The sequence below is a fragment of the Apiospora hydei genome, assembly GCF_038363865.1.
Source record: "Apiospora hydei strain CBS 114990 chromosome Unknown utg000010l_segment0_segment0, whole genome shotgun sequence".
NCBI lineage: Eukaryota > Fungi > Ascomycota > Sordariomycetes > Amphisphaeriales > Apiosporaceae > Apiospora > Apiospora hydei.
The window spans coordinates 2581468-2597815 of record NW_027117369.1 but is presented as its reverse complement, the minus strand read 5'-3'; the positions used below and the strand labels follow the sequence as shown (position 1 = coordinate 2597815).

General features: G+C 54.8%; 5 protein-coding genes across 5 annotated transcripts; 1 reads left to right on the top strand and 4 right to left on the bottom strand.

The window, feature by feature from the left end:
- Positions 1-47: 47 nt before the first annotated feature.
- PG997_015048 (uncharacterized protein) lies at positions 48-1508 on the bottom strand (the record flags this gene model as incomplete). The annotated part of the gene is made up of 1 exon (XM_066819362.1): positions 48-1508. The coding sequence occupies one exon, from the start codon at positions 1506-1508 to the stop codon at positions 48-50; it is 1461 nt and encodes a 486-aa protein (XP_066661550.1).
- A 2756-nt stretch (positions 1509-4264) lies between these two features.
- Positions 4265-5908, bottom strand: PG997_015047 (Cytochrome P450; the record flags this gene model as incomplete). Its single annotated transcript, XM_066819361.1, has 1 exon — positions 4265-5908. One exon carries the CDS (start codon positions 5906-5908, stop codon positions 4265-4267), a length of 1644 nt encoding a protein of 547 aa, XP_066661549.1.
- Positions 5909-7032: 1124 nt separating this feature from the next.
- On the top strand, positions 7033-8614 carry PG997_015046 (Major facilitator superfamily domain- general substrate transporter; the record flags this gene model as incomplete). Its single annotated transcript, XM_066819360.1, has 3 exons — positions 7033-7875; positions 7934-8207; positions 8262-8614. 3 exons carry the CDS (start codon positions 7033-7035, stop codon positions 8612-8614), a joined length of 1470 nt encoding a protein of 489 aa, XP_066661548.1.
- Positions 8615-8987: 373 nt separating this feature from the next.
- Positions 8988-12416, bottom strand: PG997_015045 (uncharacterized protein; the record flags this gene model as incomplete). Its single annotated transcript, XM_066819359.1, has 5 exons — positions 8988-9394; positions 9448-10632; positions 10734-11874; positions 11992-12209; positions 12281-12416. The coding sequence occupies 5 exons, from the start codon at positions 12414-12416 to the stop codon at positions 8988-8990; spliced, it is 3087 nt and encodes a 1028-aa protein (XP_066661547.1).
- Positions 12417-12837: 421 nt separating this feature from the next.
- PG997_015044 (uncharacterized protein) lies at positions 12838-14415 on the bottom strand (the record flags this gene model as incomplete). Its single annotated transcript, XM_066819358.1, has 5 exons — positions 12838-13267; positions 13362-13457; positions 13519-13898; positions 13976-14103; positions 14217-14415. The coding sequence occupies 5 exons, from the start codon at positions 14413-14415 to the stop codon at positions 12838-12840; spliced, it is 1233 nt and encodes a 410-aa protein (XP_066661546.1).
- Positions 14416-16348: the final 1933 nt, after the last annotated feature.

The following is a 16348-nucleotide window of genomic DNA, read 5'->3' as shown; positions in this document are numbered from 1 at the left end:
CCCCGAATGGCGGGGATCGAAGTTGCCCTTAACATCGGGCGGTATGCTCAACCCCACTTCGGGGTCGAGGGGGTAGTAGTCGTGGTGGTTGGTATTATTGGTATTGTTGTGGCTGTTGGTTCTCCGGACGGCGGGGGTGGTGGTGGGTAGGGTGGTAATTGGGTATTATTACAGCCGCCGCCGCCGGTTGTGGTGGTGGTGGTGGTGGTGCCGGTGGTGCAGGGGGCGATGACGCTGCCCTCGTGCCCGAGCGTGGTGTTGGTCTGCGCCGAGTAGATGTCGAAGTCGATGGCGACGGCCTTGTTCAGCTGCCCGCGCCGGCGGCGGCTGCTGCCGTTGCTGCCGCCGCCGCCACCGCCTCCGCTGCTGCCGCTGGCGCCGCACTCGTTGAGCTGGTTGCTCGCGCGCACGATCTTGGCCAGCAGCTCGGCGAGGTTCATCTCGATGTGCAGCTTGAGGAGGTAGACGAGCGGGTGGAACTGGAGGTAGACGGCGTCGTCGGGGAGGGACATGACGCCGATTAAGACGATCTGGGGTGGTGGTGAAACCGTACTGTCAGCTTCTGTTGCCCTCTTGTTTCTGGAAATAGGTGCGCCAATTCCAGCCAGGAAACTTACATCGAGTGACAGGGAGAAGAAGACGGCGATGCTGTTGGTCCAGAACAGCCGGCGGTACTTGTGCAGGCCGTTGGCGATGAGCTTGGTGCGGACGAGGTAGAGGAAGAGCATGTTGAGGGCGATGTCGGCGACGGCGAAGAGGGCCTTTTCGGTGCGGTCCCAGATGCGGTTGGCCTCGATCCACTCCTCGGAGATCTGCAGGCGGGCGGGGATCCAGACGACGAAGCAGCTGACGTTGACGACGCCGACGAAGGCCGCGGTGCCCCAGCGCAGCCGGCTCGCGCACCGCCGGTCCGAGCCCGTGAGCAGCAGGAGCGAGACGCGGTTGACGAGGATCTGCAGGATGCACTGCATCTGGACGGTCCAGAGGCAGAGGAAGCCGAAGAAGACCCAGAAGGAGCCCCAGACAGACAGCATCGGGTTCAGGTAGAACCACGACAGGATCCCGAAGGCGACGCTCACGAGCCACTCGGCCCACACCATGGCCAGGTAGCCGTTGAGGATGAGCAGGCGCGTCGGCCGCGTGTAGTAGCTCTGGCCCCGGCTGCTCCGGTGGCTCTGCGTCCGCTCCAGCGGCCGCCTCGGACTGCTCCTCTGCTGCTGTGGCTGCTGGTTCGGGTGGGCCGAGGTCAGCTGCTGCTGCTGCTCGTGTTCGTGCTCCCGCTGCCGCCGCTGTTCGTGGAGGCGCCGCCGGTGCCACCGGTAGAGGCAGCACCAGGTCTGTTTGGTGGCTTTCACAAAGGTGAAGCCCGCGCACGCTAGCGAGAAGCCCCAAATGATGCTGATGATGTTCATCTCTTCCAGCGTCGGCTTCTGCTCCTGGTACCACGGCGGCACGAGGAAGCCGTTGGGCGGCCCGGGGTCGGGCTCGGGGACGAGTTCGCTGGCCATGGCTGCTGCTGCTGCTGCTGGCTCCTGCGGTGGTGTGGCGATAATGAGCGCTTCATTGGGAGAGACAATGAAGCGCTGCGGAGGGGGTGTGGTATGGTACGGTGGCGCGGCGATCCGCTTTCTTCCAATCGACGTCTGGTTTCTGCTCTTGACTGGATAATGGTAATAACAATAGCAGCGAGAGGCGTTGGAGTATGGAGAAAGAAAGTTAAGATTGCCTCCCGGGGGGCAGGTTCCCGTCTCAACTGGGCTTATCTGTACAGCGGACACACACGCACAAACACATAAGAGGGGGCCAGCGGGCACGGAACGCGGTTTCGCCTCAGCTGCACCTAACAGTTATCGGGTCACACTCAAAGGCAAAAGAAGAAAGAAAAAACTCAAAACGTGAAACTGGTTGGGCCGTACGAGGTCACTACCATGGAGGAACGAGAAACGTGGTACGACCTAGCGATGTCATGGCCCGTCGCCCAGCAGATTTTCACGACCAGATGCACGCATAGGGGGTAGTATGGGTACTGGACCCTGAGAGGGATTGTCATTTTAGCGTGGCGTCGGTCTGGCCTTCCCCCAGAGGATCGCCCCCGTTTGCGTCGTTAGCCCCGAACTCAGCTTGTCGTCTGGAGAGACAAGCTTTTTGGTTTCCTGTTTGGCGGAAGGGGCCCAGATCGTTGGGTTTGGAGAGTGTGTGGGCGGGTGAATGAGGGGTGGGGAAGGGAAGATATCGGGACTGGGGTAACGGGGCCACGGGCCAGGGAATGCGCAGGATCGCGAACGTGAGATCAACCCAATCTCGATAGTGACGTTGGGCGCTAGCGGCCCATATCTTAGGGTATCGAGGGAATCACATCGGGAAGGGGTCCGAGGGAAACATACTGTACAAATATCCCCCAATGGCTGTTTGACCGACGGTTGGCTGGTTGGAGACAAGCCCGAGGAAAACATGCCACCCCAACGGCTGTCGGCTGGTGACGGGTCGGAATGATGCGTTGCGTGATCCTGACCGGAAGTATATAACCATTTGGAGACGCGCCTTGGCGGATGCGCATTCGGCTTGTGAGGGAGGTGCCGCTAGAGTCTAGCCGGGGCAAGCTGCCGCAGGGCCATTAGTCGGCCGGTGTGTCGACAACAGCTGATGGGTTGAGATAGAGTTCGTCCCAGGCGAGAAGTATGCTTCCGGTTATATAGCCGCCTGCCCAAGCCCTTGGGGTAGGGCCAACGAGGTTGGAGAGCGCGAGGAATAGAGTTTGGGGCGACTGCGACTAAGCCGCCCACCAAGCCTCTCTAGTCCGCTCCGGGGCTTGGTCCGGTTGGGAAACCTCCCCACTGCCCCCGTCATAGGGGGGCAGAGCGGATAGTGGTAGACGTGGGTAAGTACTGAAGTATGGTGGCAGCTCCACGTAACTAGTCGTAATGCGCTTGCTGGTTATGCCGGGTGTGACAGCTGAAGCTTGAAGCTTGAACCCTTCGCCGGCTTAGTCCACGTTGGGTTAGGCATCCCCAGATCGGCTTCCCCTAGGCCGCAAGCAGGCATTGGACAACATCGATGAAAGCACGACTGCGGGCTGGATGCGCATTCGATTGGAGGCAGAGGGAGGCCGGCCTGGACCCGGTTCCAGCCATCTGCCTCTGACATCTGCCCCCGATGGGGGAACTTGGCATAACGTCGGAAACTAGCCATTGCTGAAACCTGGCAGTGACAGCCCTAGCCGTCGCCGGCGTCAAGCCATCTGGCCACTTCAACGTCAGTCTTGGCACGGGCTGATGTCACCAATCTACTTTCGCAACCTCCATGGGAAGAGTGCACTCACTTGGGCCCGCGTCAGAAGTGAGTGACGCGGTGCTATCGGGTTTATCTATAAAAGGGCCCTATGCCCATATGACGGGTAGGTTCGCTACTCCCTATGACACTTGGCAGAATCAGTTGTGGCATATGCAACTAGAAGGCGATGCCGGTGTACTTGTGTAGGTCATAATAGCACATGTTTTCTCACCATTGGGGTGGCGTGGGTGTCTTGTTTTATCCATGCAATTAGGCATTATTGTTATTACGATACCAAGTTAGGTCAGTGTTTTGACGAATGCTTTTTATTGTGCCATGAATTTGTCGTGTAAGCACCTTGGCTATATCCGTGTCTCAGAAATCGACAGTCATAACGGAAGTAACACATAACTTACCCCTTTACCACGATAACACAAATCCAAGCCTGTCTCTGAAAGACCATTCAGTTGCATCCCTTGAATCGAGTTCTGGATCCAACATGAGGGTTATTGACCTTTTGCTCTTTTGCTTGCCGGCTTATACCGGCGCAGGCCAGCAGAAGCAAGTGACTCGAAACAAAACGGCGCGTTTCTATTTAATAACGATGCAAGTGAACCGTTCCACGTGCCATTCTGATACCCCATCTGGGAAGTTGATGCTACAGAACCCACAATTATACCGTGGCGAATATTCAAACCTTTTAGTCGGTGATCATATCCTGAAAGAAGTTCTAGAAGCCATGCTTTGCAGTTGGCAGTTCAACCTGTGATGAAATGACAATGATGAGTGTATTGACCCCCTTCGCCAGAAGTGGCTGAAGACCAAATCCCTCACGGGGTACTCTAAGAGCTGATTATCTGTATTAAATGTGAAGGGATCTAGTATTGCCTGACTGACAAAGAAAATTAATAAAAGAACCGAGACGCCCCCAAAGAACGCCAGTATTGAAAATATATCAAGCAAAGCCCCAAATTCATCGCTTAAGTTGGACTGATCAACTACCACCCGGGTATCTTTTTGACATGCAGCTGCCACCCTCATACACCTTGAACAGCGTCAAAGCAAAGTTGCTCCCAATCTCCGTCCCGTCGTCGGTCCCGCTGAGCGGATCCAGCGGCGTGAGCTCGTACCGCCCCACGTACGCCGCAAGCACGCAGAGTAGCTGGTCGCGCGCGTAGCCCTCGCCGATGCAGCGCCGGGGGCCCCCGCCAAACGTCGCGAACGAATAGGCGTGGTCCGCGCCGCCCGTCGACGGGTGCGCGACCCAGCGCGCCGGGTCGAAGACGCGCGCGTCCGCGCCCCAGTGCCGCGGGTCCCGGTTCAGCGCCCAGGGCGAAAAGGTCACGGTCGTACCTTTGGGGATGGGCACGCCCGCGAGCACGGCCGGCTCGGTGCACTGGCGCCACAGGAGGCCGTTGACCGAGTGGAAGCGCAGGATCTCGTTCATGACGGCGTTGAGGTAGGGCAGCTGGCGCAGGTCGGATTGCGACACGGCTTGTGTGGCGGCCTTGTCGTAGGGCGAGGGGATGTTGGCGCGGATTTCCTCGCGTAGGCGGGCTTGGACTTCGGGGTGGCGCGAGAGGAGGTGCATGGCCCACGTCGTCGTGCCGATCAGGGTCTCGGTGCCCGCGGAGGTCATGTGGACGCCCTCTTCGACCAGGTCCGGGTGGGAGAGCGCGCCGGAGCGGACGGCGAGCGAGAGGACGTCGGTGCGGCCTTGCGTCTTCGCCGGCTTCTCGTCCTGCGCGGCGGCGCGCTCGTAGTCCTCGACGATGTCGCGGATCGTGTCGTAGAACAGGCCCATGATGCCCTTGATGGTCTTGACCGCGCGGAGGGGCAGCCTCAGGGTAATGGCGGGTCCCATAATGGACGCGGCTTCGAGGCTCAGCTGGCCGTGGCGCGTGGTCTTGAACATGTGGATGAAGGCACGAGCGAACCGCCTCTTCTTGTCGGCGGAATGCTTCGCGGCGCTGCCGAACTTGCTGGTCGACATGGTGTCGATGGTGTGGAAGTCGACGCCGTAGCCAAAGTGGCCGACCATGTCGATGCTGGCGGCCGCGATGGGCACCTGGATGGAGGTGACGCCGGAAAAGGGGGTCTGTGGCCCGTCTTCGGGGGCGTAGTCGACGTCGACGTCGGTGTAGCGAGGGACGATGCTGAGCGCATCGATGGCGGTCTGCCACTGCGCGGGGAACCACTCCCGGAGGTTGGCCGGGCTGAAGGCCGGGTTAAGCGTCTTGCGGACCTGCTTGTGCTCCTCTCCCTCGAGGATGAGCAGGCCGCGGCCGGCGATGAGATTGGCCAAGGTGTACTGGAGCTGCGGCTTGATGAACTTGTACGCGGACGTGGTCAAGAACTCCTTGGCGGCCCCGGGGCTCGCGATGAAGATCCGCTCTCGGTTGAAGAGCCCGTGGTATCGGATCAGGCCGTCGTTGGGGATGGTGTCGATCCAGTGCTCGATCTCTGGCAGACGCGGCTCATAGAGGAGCCGTAGCAAGAGCGGCCCTTGCGTGGGCGACGGTAACCTTCGGAAAGGGCTGAAAAGATGACGGATGTAAAGATAGTAGAAACAGAAAAGGAGAAGGCCTCCCGCCAAAACGGCACATGGAGCTACCAGGGATCCAGCCCGTGTAAACATTGAAATAGTGAACATGCTTGGGAGTTCAAGAGCGGTGGATAAAACAATAATTAGTGGAAGACTGGAAGGCAAGGACGAAGTGATTGAAGCGGTTGGCCTGGAGAAAGAATGAAAAGATGTCTATGTGGTGAAATGCATTGTTTTATAGAAACTCCAGCGGCGCAGATAGTAGCATCATGACCCAGCACCGCCCCCACCCGAAAACGAAAAGAACAGGAAAAACGCCGTATGTTAGTCAGTTAGAGTCTCAGGATCCAGCGCCTCTATGTGGCTTGAGCCTGTGAATGTCCATCCCTTACTTGATTTGAGTATGCGAATATAGCACCGGTAGCTTGGGTTTGTTGATGAAGCACGTCTGGGTTACAGGTCCAGGGCCCAGGTTCTAGCATCGACAAGTGCCCATGGGGAAGACGAACCGATGGCCTCAGCTGAGACGAACCTACGGGCCTGATATGGCACCTCATGTGGCAGTGCCAGCAAAGCTTAGGTAGGGCTGATGGGATGATATGGGCTGGTTAGCGGTCGATCATCCGATGGTATTAAAGCTTTCTTCGCCTCGGCCGTTTCAGCTCCGGCTTCAAGCAACGTCATTGGGCATTTCTCTTGATGTCTTATATCTGTCTTAGCTTTGACTCGATTTCCTATTCTCTGCCGACAATGGTTCAGTTTAGTAGCAAGTCAGTTACCATCAGCCGAGCCGAGCGACTCAAGCAGCCTGTGGAGTGGAATACTGTTGCCCGCATGTACTAAAACGTACCTCATGACTAACGCTTCGTCCCAACATCTGGAAAAACCCCACGGAAATGGACGTATTCGTTTGGCAGATAACCGCTGCCGTCTCGGATGCCGAGTCAGAATTCAAATGCATGCAACAAATCAGGCGTCAATGCCGTCTCGCGGTCCGTCCACACCGACGTTTGGTCATTATGGTAATTATAAAGAATGGGAGATCATGCACAGGGGAAACTCATACCAAGGCCCAATTGCACTGCCATATCAAAAGCCCCAACATGTCATCATAATCTCACTTTGGTATTCGATAAACACCTTTTCTCGTTCGATTTTCAGCTTCTTCTTGGCATGCTTATTTCGCAATCAATGAGATACCAGCACCAACTTAGAAGATGGCCAGTCCGACAAAGAAAGAGTATCAAATCAGTGGCATCGCAGTCCGGACCAGCACCAACACCAGCGCCATCACAGTAGACTGGGATGGCCCCGACGACCCCACGAGGCCGCCGAACTGGTCGCTCGTGAGAAAATGGACCATCGTCACGACCAACTCGCTCGCCACCTTCATGGTCTCCTTCTCGAGCAGCGCCTTCACCGGCTCCCTCACGCAGGTCCAGGCCGAGTTCGACGTCTCGGCCGACGTCGCGCTCCTCGGCATCAGCCTCTACGTCATGGGCTTCGCCCTCGGGCCCATGGTCTGGGGCCCGGCCTCGGAGCTGTACGGCAAGAAGCGGCCGCTATGGTCCGGCTACGTCGCCTTCTGCCTCTTCCAAGTCCTCTCGGCCCTGGCGTGGTCCGTACCCGCGCTGCTCGTCTCCCGGGTGCTCGAGGCCGTCGCGGGGTCGGCTGCGTTCGCCATCATGACCGGTATGTTTGTCGACTTCCTCAAGGACCCCACGTCGCGCGGCATCGCGGCCGCCATGTTCAGCATGTCGGTCTTTTGCGGGCCCGCGGCGGGACCGATCGTGGGTACGGTAGTGACGGATCACCTCGGGTGGCGGTGGTCCGCCTGGGTTAGTCTCATCTTCTCGGTGTTGTTTGGCCTCGCCGCTTTCTTGGTCACGCCGGAGACTTCAGAGCCCGTCATCCTGGAGCGCAGGGCGCAGAGACTCCGCAAGAAAACCGGAGGCGACGTCGTCGTTTGCGCGAGTGAGCGAGGAGAAAAACCCAACATCTCAGCCTTTGTGGAGAAGTACCTGACGAAACCGGTGCGGATGTTTGCTCTTGAGCCCATCGTAAGTGATATCCTGCCCCTTTTCATCAGGTGTGTTCATGTAGCTAAGAAGCGGATAGCTTTCCATCATGACTGTTTATATGAGCTTCGTCTACGGCATCATCTATCTGACCTTCGAGCTCTATCCCCAGGCTTTTGTCGTTGTTCGGGGCTGGACGCCAGTTGACGCAAGCCTGTCCTTCTTTGGCATATTGGGAGGCGCTCTCGTCGCATGTATTGTCTTGGGGGCTCACAGCATCTACCATGTTGGGCCTCGTTTTGTCGAAACGAACTTACATGTGCCGGAAAGGCGGCTGCCACCTATGATATTTGGATCGATTCTTTTACCCGCAGGTACGTCTGTCAAAACTCTGGATCATGCCGGTAAGCTTGCTAACTTCACATCAGGCATTTTCTGGTTCTCATGGACTTCTTTCCCGGACGTACCAGCGCTTGCGCAGGTGTTTTCCGGCGTGCTCATCGGCAGCGGCTCGATATTGAGTTTTATGTCGGGCATTCTCTACCTGACTGAGGTTTACCTCGCGCATGCTAACAGCGCACTGGCGATCAACAACTTCATCAGGTCAATATTCGCGGCAGCGTTCCCGTACGTGGGCAAGTTAATACTCATTCGCTTGGGTATCAGCATTGGTGGCTCTATATTAGGGGGTATATGTGTCCTCTTGATGCCATTTCCCGTTATCTTGTGGAAATACGGCAGTACTGTTCGTACATGGTCCAAATTCGCGTTTCAGAAATAGACAGAATGACCGTTGTTGCTTTATTTAATGTGGTTAACACATAAAAATATCATATTCCGAAAGAAAAATAACAGTTCACTAACCCTAGAAGAGACTGAGTGTAAGGGGTGGTGGTAAGCTCTAGTAAACAGTCAAGACGCTGACTTAACTATTAATAATAATAAAATAAAATATTATTATACAACGTCGTCCTTTTGGGGTCGGGCTGGCTTAGTTGCTAAGAGCACTGGTTACAGCGCCGTGACAATGAGGGGGAAAGCATTTTCCAGCCGTGCAGGTAAATATTTCTTCGTGGGCCCTCCGACTGCATGTGTTGGTGAGACTTGTAACAAGATGCCATTGACCCTTCCCTGTGGCTTTACAGATCATGAACTTATGGTACCCTAATCCATCTAGTATAGGCCATGTATAAAGCGTTATTCGGATCATCGTCGGAAGTCATGGAGGATCCATTGTCGGAGTTATCCTTGGAGTCAACCAAAATGTCCGGTGTGTCTCTAACCATTCGTCTAAGAATGCCGCAGCTGCTGTTCTTGTCGTCTTCATAGATTCGCAGCGCCATTTGGCGAGCCAGCTTCCACCCATCTAAGCATGGAATGAGTGGTACTTTGATGTTGGCCTTCTGGCTTTCTTCAAGGCGGATACCCATCCATTCGAAAAGATCTGCTAGAGAGAGCACCCCTCCTCTTTCTTTAGCCATCCTGGCAAGCTTCGAGTCCTCCGCAAGGAGAAATATCGCGAGCGGCCCATGATCCGGGCGATCAGAGTCAACCCAACCATCTTGACATGTTTGAGAGACCTTATCGGCCGGATTGGTCCAGATCTCCGCCAACAAGTGTTGCTCCCCCCGTCCTCGAGGTCCCAAAAGGGGTAAGTTGCTGGTGGATATTCCTTTAAGTGGCCCTCGCGAAGGCTGTGGTGGACTCTTAGGCAAAATTTAATGTCAATTCCTCGTCCCAAAAGCTTCTTGAATAGAGAATTCCAGTCTTCGGGATAGAGTTCATCAGAATGCCCAAGAATTCGTTGGCATAGCATGACTTGCCAAACAGTCCAATCATAGCCTTTCTCCACGGGGTTCTTGTACGAGCAGCCGTATGGCGTACGGTCAATACGGAGATCTTGATCTAGTATCCGGTCCAAAATCTCGGCCCGCCTTTTCTCGGGGTGTGAGTCGTCGTCAAACTTCTTAAATTGTCGAAAAGCTGTGCACCGAATTAGCCCAGCGGAATCATGGGTTTGCTTTGGAGCAAACCCTATATCTGATAACCCGGTTCCAAAAAACTCAGGGATCGCCGCAAACCCAGCTATATGAGGAATAGAGATATGAGTTCCAGCGTCTTGACCGTGGCTACAAGTCAGAAATGGCCATAGCCTCTGCGGGCGGATTTTGTGGTATCCATGGATATGAGCAGCTCCGCATTTCGCGTAAAAAGCCCCTTTCGAGCATGTGGATTTGAAAAGGTTTCCCTCATCCTTGAAATGTTCTACCAAGGTGGAAATATCTTTGAGGAAGTCGATTATGCAAATCGGGGTGGACGTCTTGTTATATCGAAGTACCGCAAGAGTTATGGAAAGTTCGCGAGTAAACCAAATCGCAAAATTCTCTGTTGCACAGGTGCTGGGACCCTCGCAATCCTCATCTTGGTGACAGTATGGATCTTTTGGATGTGGCCAGCCTATAAACGTGTGTCCGGACTTGACCATGAATTTGATGTGTGCTGCCAGAGTCCGAAGATGGTCAGCCTCCCATTTGATTCCAGCGGTAAACCTTGTCAGCAAGGAAACGGGTTGATCGCCCTCGATATACTCTTTGACTTTCCTATGAGCAAGGTGAACACTCTCGTTGTAGCATGGTGTGTGGTTTTCGCTTTGCCTGATCTCCAAAAGACATTTACAACGACCAGTAAGCCGTTTGCGAAGCTTTGATATCTTTTTCTGCAAGTATTCGTCGGCTTCTGCTCGAGCCATTCCTTGCATTTCCGAAGCCAATACTTCAGCTGGGTCACTGTTGCGATCCCCTTCGTATAAAGAGTCCAGAAAAAGCATTCGCAGGAGAAGGGGTGGCCACGTTACACCCGAACTCGCCCGCGATACAAAATATATCATCTTGAAGGCGTACGCTTGACCCCCCTGCTTATTGACGTAAGCATGTGTTGGAAGAGGTCCTCAAGCTCGGTGGGTAGTACGTCGAGCTTGTTCTGGAGCTGTCTCATCTCGTCGCCATCTGATAGCCCATCCTGCAGCAGTCGGAGGACCAAGCTGGTCCACAAGAATACCCCTTCTGCTTTTTCGACTAGACTGCTAGCAAATGCCTCAAGCTCTTCAGTAGGTGCCTCGAGACGTTTGAAGTCGTTGTTGCCAGCTAACGTGTCTTTGGCGGTCCGAAACATATCGTCGTGCGTTAACATCTGCAGCTGGAGACCCTCGCAATCCGAGAATCCATCAGTGAATACGTTCCATTCTCTACTGGAGACACAGATCTTGAGATTGTCGCCTCCAGTACTTGACCAGGATCTGATTCGTTCCACCATGTGACGATGGTCGCCCTCCAATTCATCAAGGCCATCGATAAGAAAAGCCAGTTTGCGGTCACGATAGAGAAGCTCTGAATGGATCAGTTCTTCGAAGACAGCATTGATCTTCTTGTGGTCGTGGTGTGCCGTCCATGACTGGCCGGAGAACTGTTTTGTTTCCTCCCATTCCTTTGGGAATGCCGCAGGTATTAGGTCGGGCGCCTGGGATAAAATGGAATGAAGCAAGCTTCGGATGAGGCCCTGGAAGGACTTCTGGTGGTTGCTTCCAGCATTCCAGAAGAAGAACTTTGCGACAACAATTTGCGATTCATTCGATGGAGTGGCGAGTAAACGGTGGAAGTTCTCATGCCCGCTAATCGTTTTCATCAGGACCGACTTTCCGGCGCCTGGCTTTCCCATGATGAAGAAGATCCCACCGTTCTGCTGTAGCCACGATTGAAACCTTCTGCTTGTAGACTCGTGAGCGGAAGTCGCAAAAGATCCTTCCGGCGCTAGGATCCAGTCGTAAGTCGCCTCATGTGCTTCACTGATCCCTTCCTCGCGGTCACGCATCGAGTCAAAACGAAGACTCTCCAGGATCTGGTGTTGTCGCATTTTGATCAAAGACTGGCGAGGCTTCTCCAATACCTCATAGAGTTCGGTGACAATGGCAGTGTTATGACAGTTCCTGCTGAGATCTTCCCTTAACGAGCTGATCTGTGTGCTGATGGATTGGAGTTGAGTCCCCTGCAAGGTATTCCATTTAAATGAAGTATCCAGATGAGTGATGATGTCTGATCTGCTCAGGAATGGTCAGTCTCCTAACCGTGAACCGAAAGTGGGGGATGACACATGAAGCCTTACCTCGTCAGAAGTAGCAATTGAGTATTGAGTCCATTTAGGGCGTGATCCAGCCGGGTGACCAGATCTTGCTTCTCCTTGCTCTTCTAGGTGCTCTTGATTGTAGCCTTGAACACTTTGACCCTGGAGCGTGGGTCCTTTACTCGAGTCTTCTCCAGTAGCTGGCTTAATTGGCGAGCCACGCCTGCACATTCGGAAGCAGTACCGTAGATCGCCACTTCCTGTTCATCGTGTGAATTGCTTGTTGATGTCGTTAGTCTGCTGAATGAGGCCTCCAAGCTCGTAGTAATACGCAGGTGGCTGGTATCCTCCTCGGTGCTCCCGGAGCTGGATTGGTGGATGCCTCTCGCCTTCTTCGCGAGTTTGAATCCGAGCTCGATGAACTGTAAGAGGTTGCTCGCCAGCCCGATCGCGGCAAGGGCCTCCATGAGGGCGGTGTAATCGTCGAAAACGTCCAAATTTGGGAGTCTCTTGATTTTGCTGGGCTGCCAGGTATGAGAGTCGAATATGCTGACGAAAGAGAAAGTGATGGCTTACCCCTCACTCACGTCAGGCAGAAATCGATTGCCATCGCATGATGCATGCGCCTCCATATCCGATCCAATCAGGGGTAGGTGGCTGGTTGCCTTGAGAGCCTTGGCAAGTGCAACCAGGCGACACTCCAGATAATCGCGGGATTGGCCACGACAGTCAATCACCGGTCCAAAATCCAAAACGAAGGGGAGAAAAAAAAGGGGGGGAGGACAAGAAATCATAAGACCAAACTAATCGATGGGCCTTATTGTATTAATGCTCTGAACAATTAAAGGACAAAACGCACGCTAGAAATGACCAATCACCCATGATGACTCAACCGAGAACTCTCCACCCTAACCGTCGTCGACCGGAGAATCTCCTTATCACTCTCAAAGTCGCCCCTGCAACCGCCCTCTCCCCCAACGACAGCTCGCTCCGGCCGCCCCGAATGTCCGTGGTCGCGCCGAAGCGGGAGTTGGACCGCCACCCGGGCCCGTCCAGGCTGGTCTTGTCGTAGTCGAGGTCGTCGATGCGGGTGCCCTGCGTGCGCATGATGCTGTCGAGCTGCGACTTGTGCCGCGCCGTCTTCCGGGCCGGCCCGCTGCCGCCGAACGTCCGCAGCGCGTACGCGTTCAGCTTGCTCGTCGAGCCGCCCGCCGACGCGTCCTTGCTCTCGCCGATCCAGCTCGGGGCCAGGTGCCGGAAGAACTGGCGCAGGGTGGGGAGGCAGCAGCACATGATCAGGAGGTTGGCTTCGATGCAGCTACAAGGAGGAGATTAAAGGCGTTAGTAGATGAACATATGGGGTTTGCTTGTGCTAGGAGTACAGGTGAGTGACTACTCGGGGCTTCACATACATCCACAAGGTGCCGCTAGTCAATGCGTAGGTCTGGTCCGCGCTCGTAAGGCTCGGGAGGAGGATGAAGAGTCGCACAATCGACGTGATCATGGTTCTGCATTTTCCGTGTCAGTGACATGGGCTCATTCGTAGCACCAGAGGATTAGGCGGCTTACATGGAACCGAGGACGAAGAACCCGATGAGTGCAACCTTCTGCTTCGTCTTGATTTTGAGGCCCAGGACGGTCGGTATAGGGAAGGCGAGCAGCATCACGTCGGTGAAGACACCGATGGCGGCTGTGGCCACGTATATTGCGGGCCGGTCGAGGCATTTCGCGGTGTCGGCCAGCAAAGGATCCCAGTTGGCCCGGAAGGGCTTGCACGCGAACAGGAGGCTGAAGCAGACGGCGGCGGAGGAGCCGACGCATATGACGAATAGGAACCACACTCCGATCTGGAATGACCGGGCCGGATTGATGCGGCGGTAAAATAGGCACAAGGTCCCCTTGGCCGCGCCGACGGTGACGGTGTAGATGAGCGGGGCCGAGAAGATCATCTGGGTAGATGAATGCATCGTTGTCAGCAAGTATACATCATCCTTAAACGCCCTGCCCGCTGGTGAAATGCCCGTACCTTAGAAAAGACGATGTATCTCTCAATGGACATCTCGAAGGCGTGCACGCCCACGGCCTTGATGTAATAGAGGTGCAACAGATGCCCCTGAGTTGCAATCGAGCTCAGCCAGGCGAGGATAACCGTACCTAACAAAATAAGAGAATGCGTTAGCGCGTTGCCATGTATTCCTCTCTTGTGGCTAAGCGGCTTGGGCTTCTTTCTTTTTCTTCTCGTCAGAGAAGAGGGCGGGCATATCTACCATCTTCTGCCTGGAATTTCCCCACGATGAATATCTTGGTGTAGAGGCGCTGGGCGAGGAACAGAACCGCCAAAATATTCTCGACGATGCAGACGGTCCACATTACCATGGCCCCTTCCTGGGGAGGATCGGCGAAGTTGACCACATACCCCGGAGGCGGCGGCATGACCGTGATGGTGCCATTGACGTCGAACGGCATGTTGCGCGCGCGCTGGGGGGGGAGAGAAAAAAGAATAGAAAAAGAGAAAAACAGATCTACGTGCAGCATGTGTTGAACCGAGAGACGGCTGCTGGAATATGCATTGAGTATATATCTTTGGTATCCTTCCGTCGCATTACGCTCAGGCGGCGGCCAGCGTCGCACTGCTTCAGATCCGAACGAACATGTACGCAATGCCGGAGGAACACCCGACACACCCCTGGCGGCTTCGGTGCATATACCTGTATAAAGTGACATTAAGGTTAAAGGCTAGTGCCTAAAAGGTGCGCTCGGCCCGTCGCGTTTGGGCAGGATCTTCTGTCCTGCGCTGTTTGAACTTTTCCGTGCTACGACTTATCGAGACGCGGTATGGCCAGGGGCGCGCCGGAGGCGGCGATCTCCTCCCCGATACACCAATGCCGAGTCTACTGGCGGGCGGTGGAAGCGCAGCTCACAATCAAATCCCGACGTCTCGATTCTGATTTTTCACCTCTTTCTCTTTCTCTTGGCGGCGTACATAACCTGGCCATCGGAGCTAACAAGATTACTTATAATCATGTATTTGGTAATACAGGGATTCACCAATGCCACCAAAGACCATTGGCCTAGAATAGGAGAACGTTGGCGAGGTATATCCTTGCCTTGATTTCTTCTTGATGGCCTCCATGTCCTATTGCCATTTTGGGGCTGTTGTGTTACGGGTGTGCACTTTTCCATCCACTTTATATCGCATATCACATCGGCTGTTGCATCGAACCGATCTTAGCAATATTTGGTCCGCTACGCCGTCGAGACGCAGACAGGAAAACTCTAAAATACAACGATGAAACATGTTTTTTCTACCTCACGAGCGGTACGATCTATGCGCATTGGGATGAGGGCGGAGGATCAGGGTTTTCCCCCTCGTCTCTGCGGCGCAGCACATCACGTCGATGGCAGGGTTACATAATCGTCTATCCGCATTGGCTTAGCCGAGGAGCCCGCCATGGGTCCGGACCGCACGATGCGGAGATGGCACTGACACGTATTTGGCAGGGTGGTGGAAAGGACCAGGGTGCATGAGTCGTAACCCTATATCCCGGTCAGGCTCAATGGCCCGATTGGGCAATTTTGAATGAACATCCCCTCTGCACCCTTGCTTCGTTCTACTACCACTATTGAAGCCTCTTATATATGTCTTAATAATAGCAATGCAGTGACTTTAGGGGTTCCGTCAGTCAAGATTGCGCCCTTATCGTTACTCCGCATCCCGCTCCTTGATGACTGGGCCTGGCGCAAACTACACCTTGATTTCTCCTGCGTGGCCAGCGCGGATGGGCCCCAAGGCCAGTAGACCTATATCATCAGCCTGTACACGCCGCATGCCAAGAAGTCACGAAGAAAAGCCTTTTCATGTTCAGCAAATAGTTACCCAGAGTTGCCGCAGGTGCGTCTAGACATATGACTCGGTATGGCGTGAAATATTTGTTCTTCACAGAACTGCTGGCCACACACTTATGCATACACCGTATAACGAAGAAGGCAGTTCAAATGCGGAGGGGAATACGGCACTCGCGTGGCACCCGCCCAAAAGGCGGTGCCCGGTAGGAAATGCTGCAGAAATGATGCTAACTGCAACGGAGCACCTGCATGAGCTATTCCGATAATTCGGTGGAGTGAGGGGCCGCCTTCCATGTAAGCACTTGGCCGAGGCCTGGTAAGGAGCCCTGTAGATCTCGCTTGTGGCAAGATTAACGAGAAGTGCAGCCTCGGCTGCTGCACTGCGCCGCCCGCCGACAGAACAGTAGAAAAAGGCACTCTGTCCCCGGAGAACAAGAGAGGAGGCCCAAACGCAAGATTTGTGTTTCATCTCTCCCTTTGCCGGTAGCTGCATTCCCACACGCTTTGAACAAGTTTTTGCTGCCTCGCCGGAGTCGATCCATCTACCCCCGCC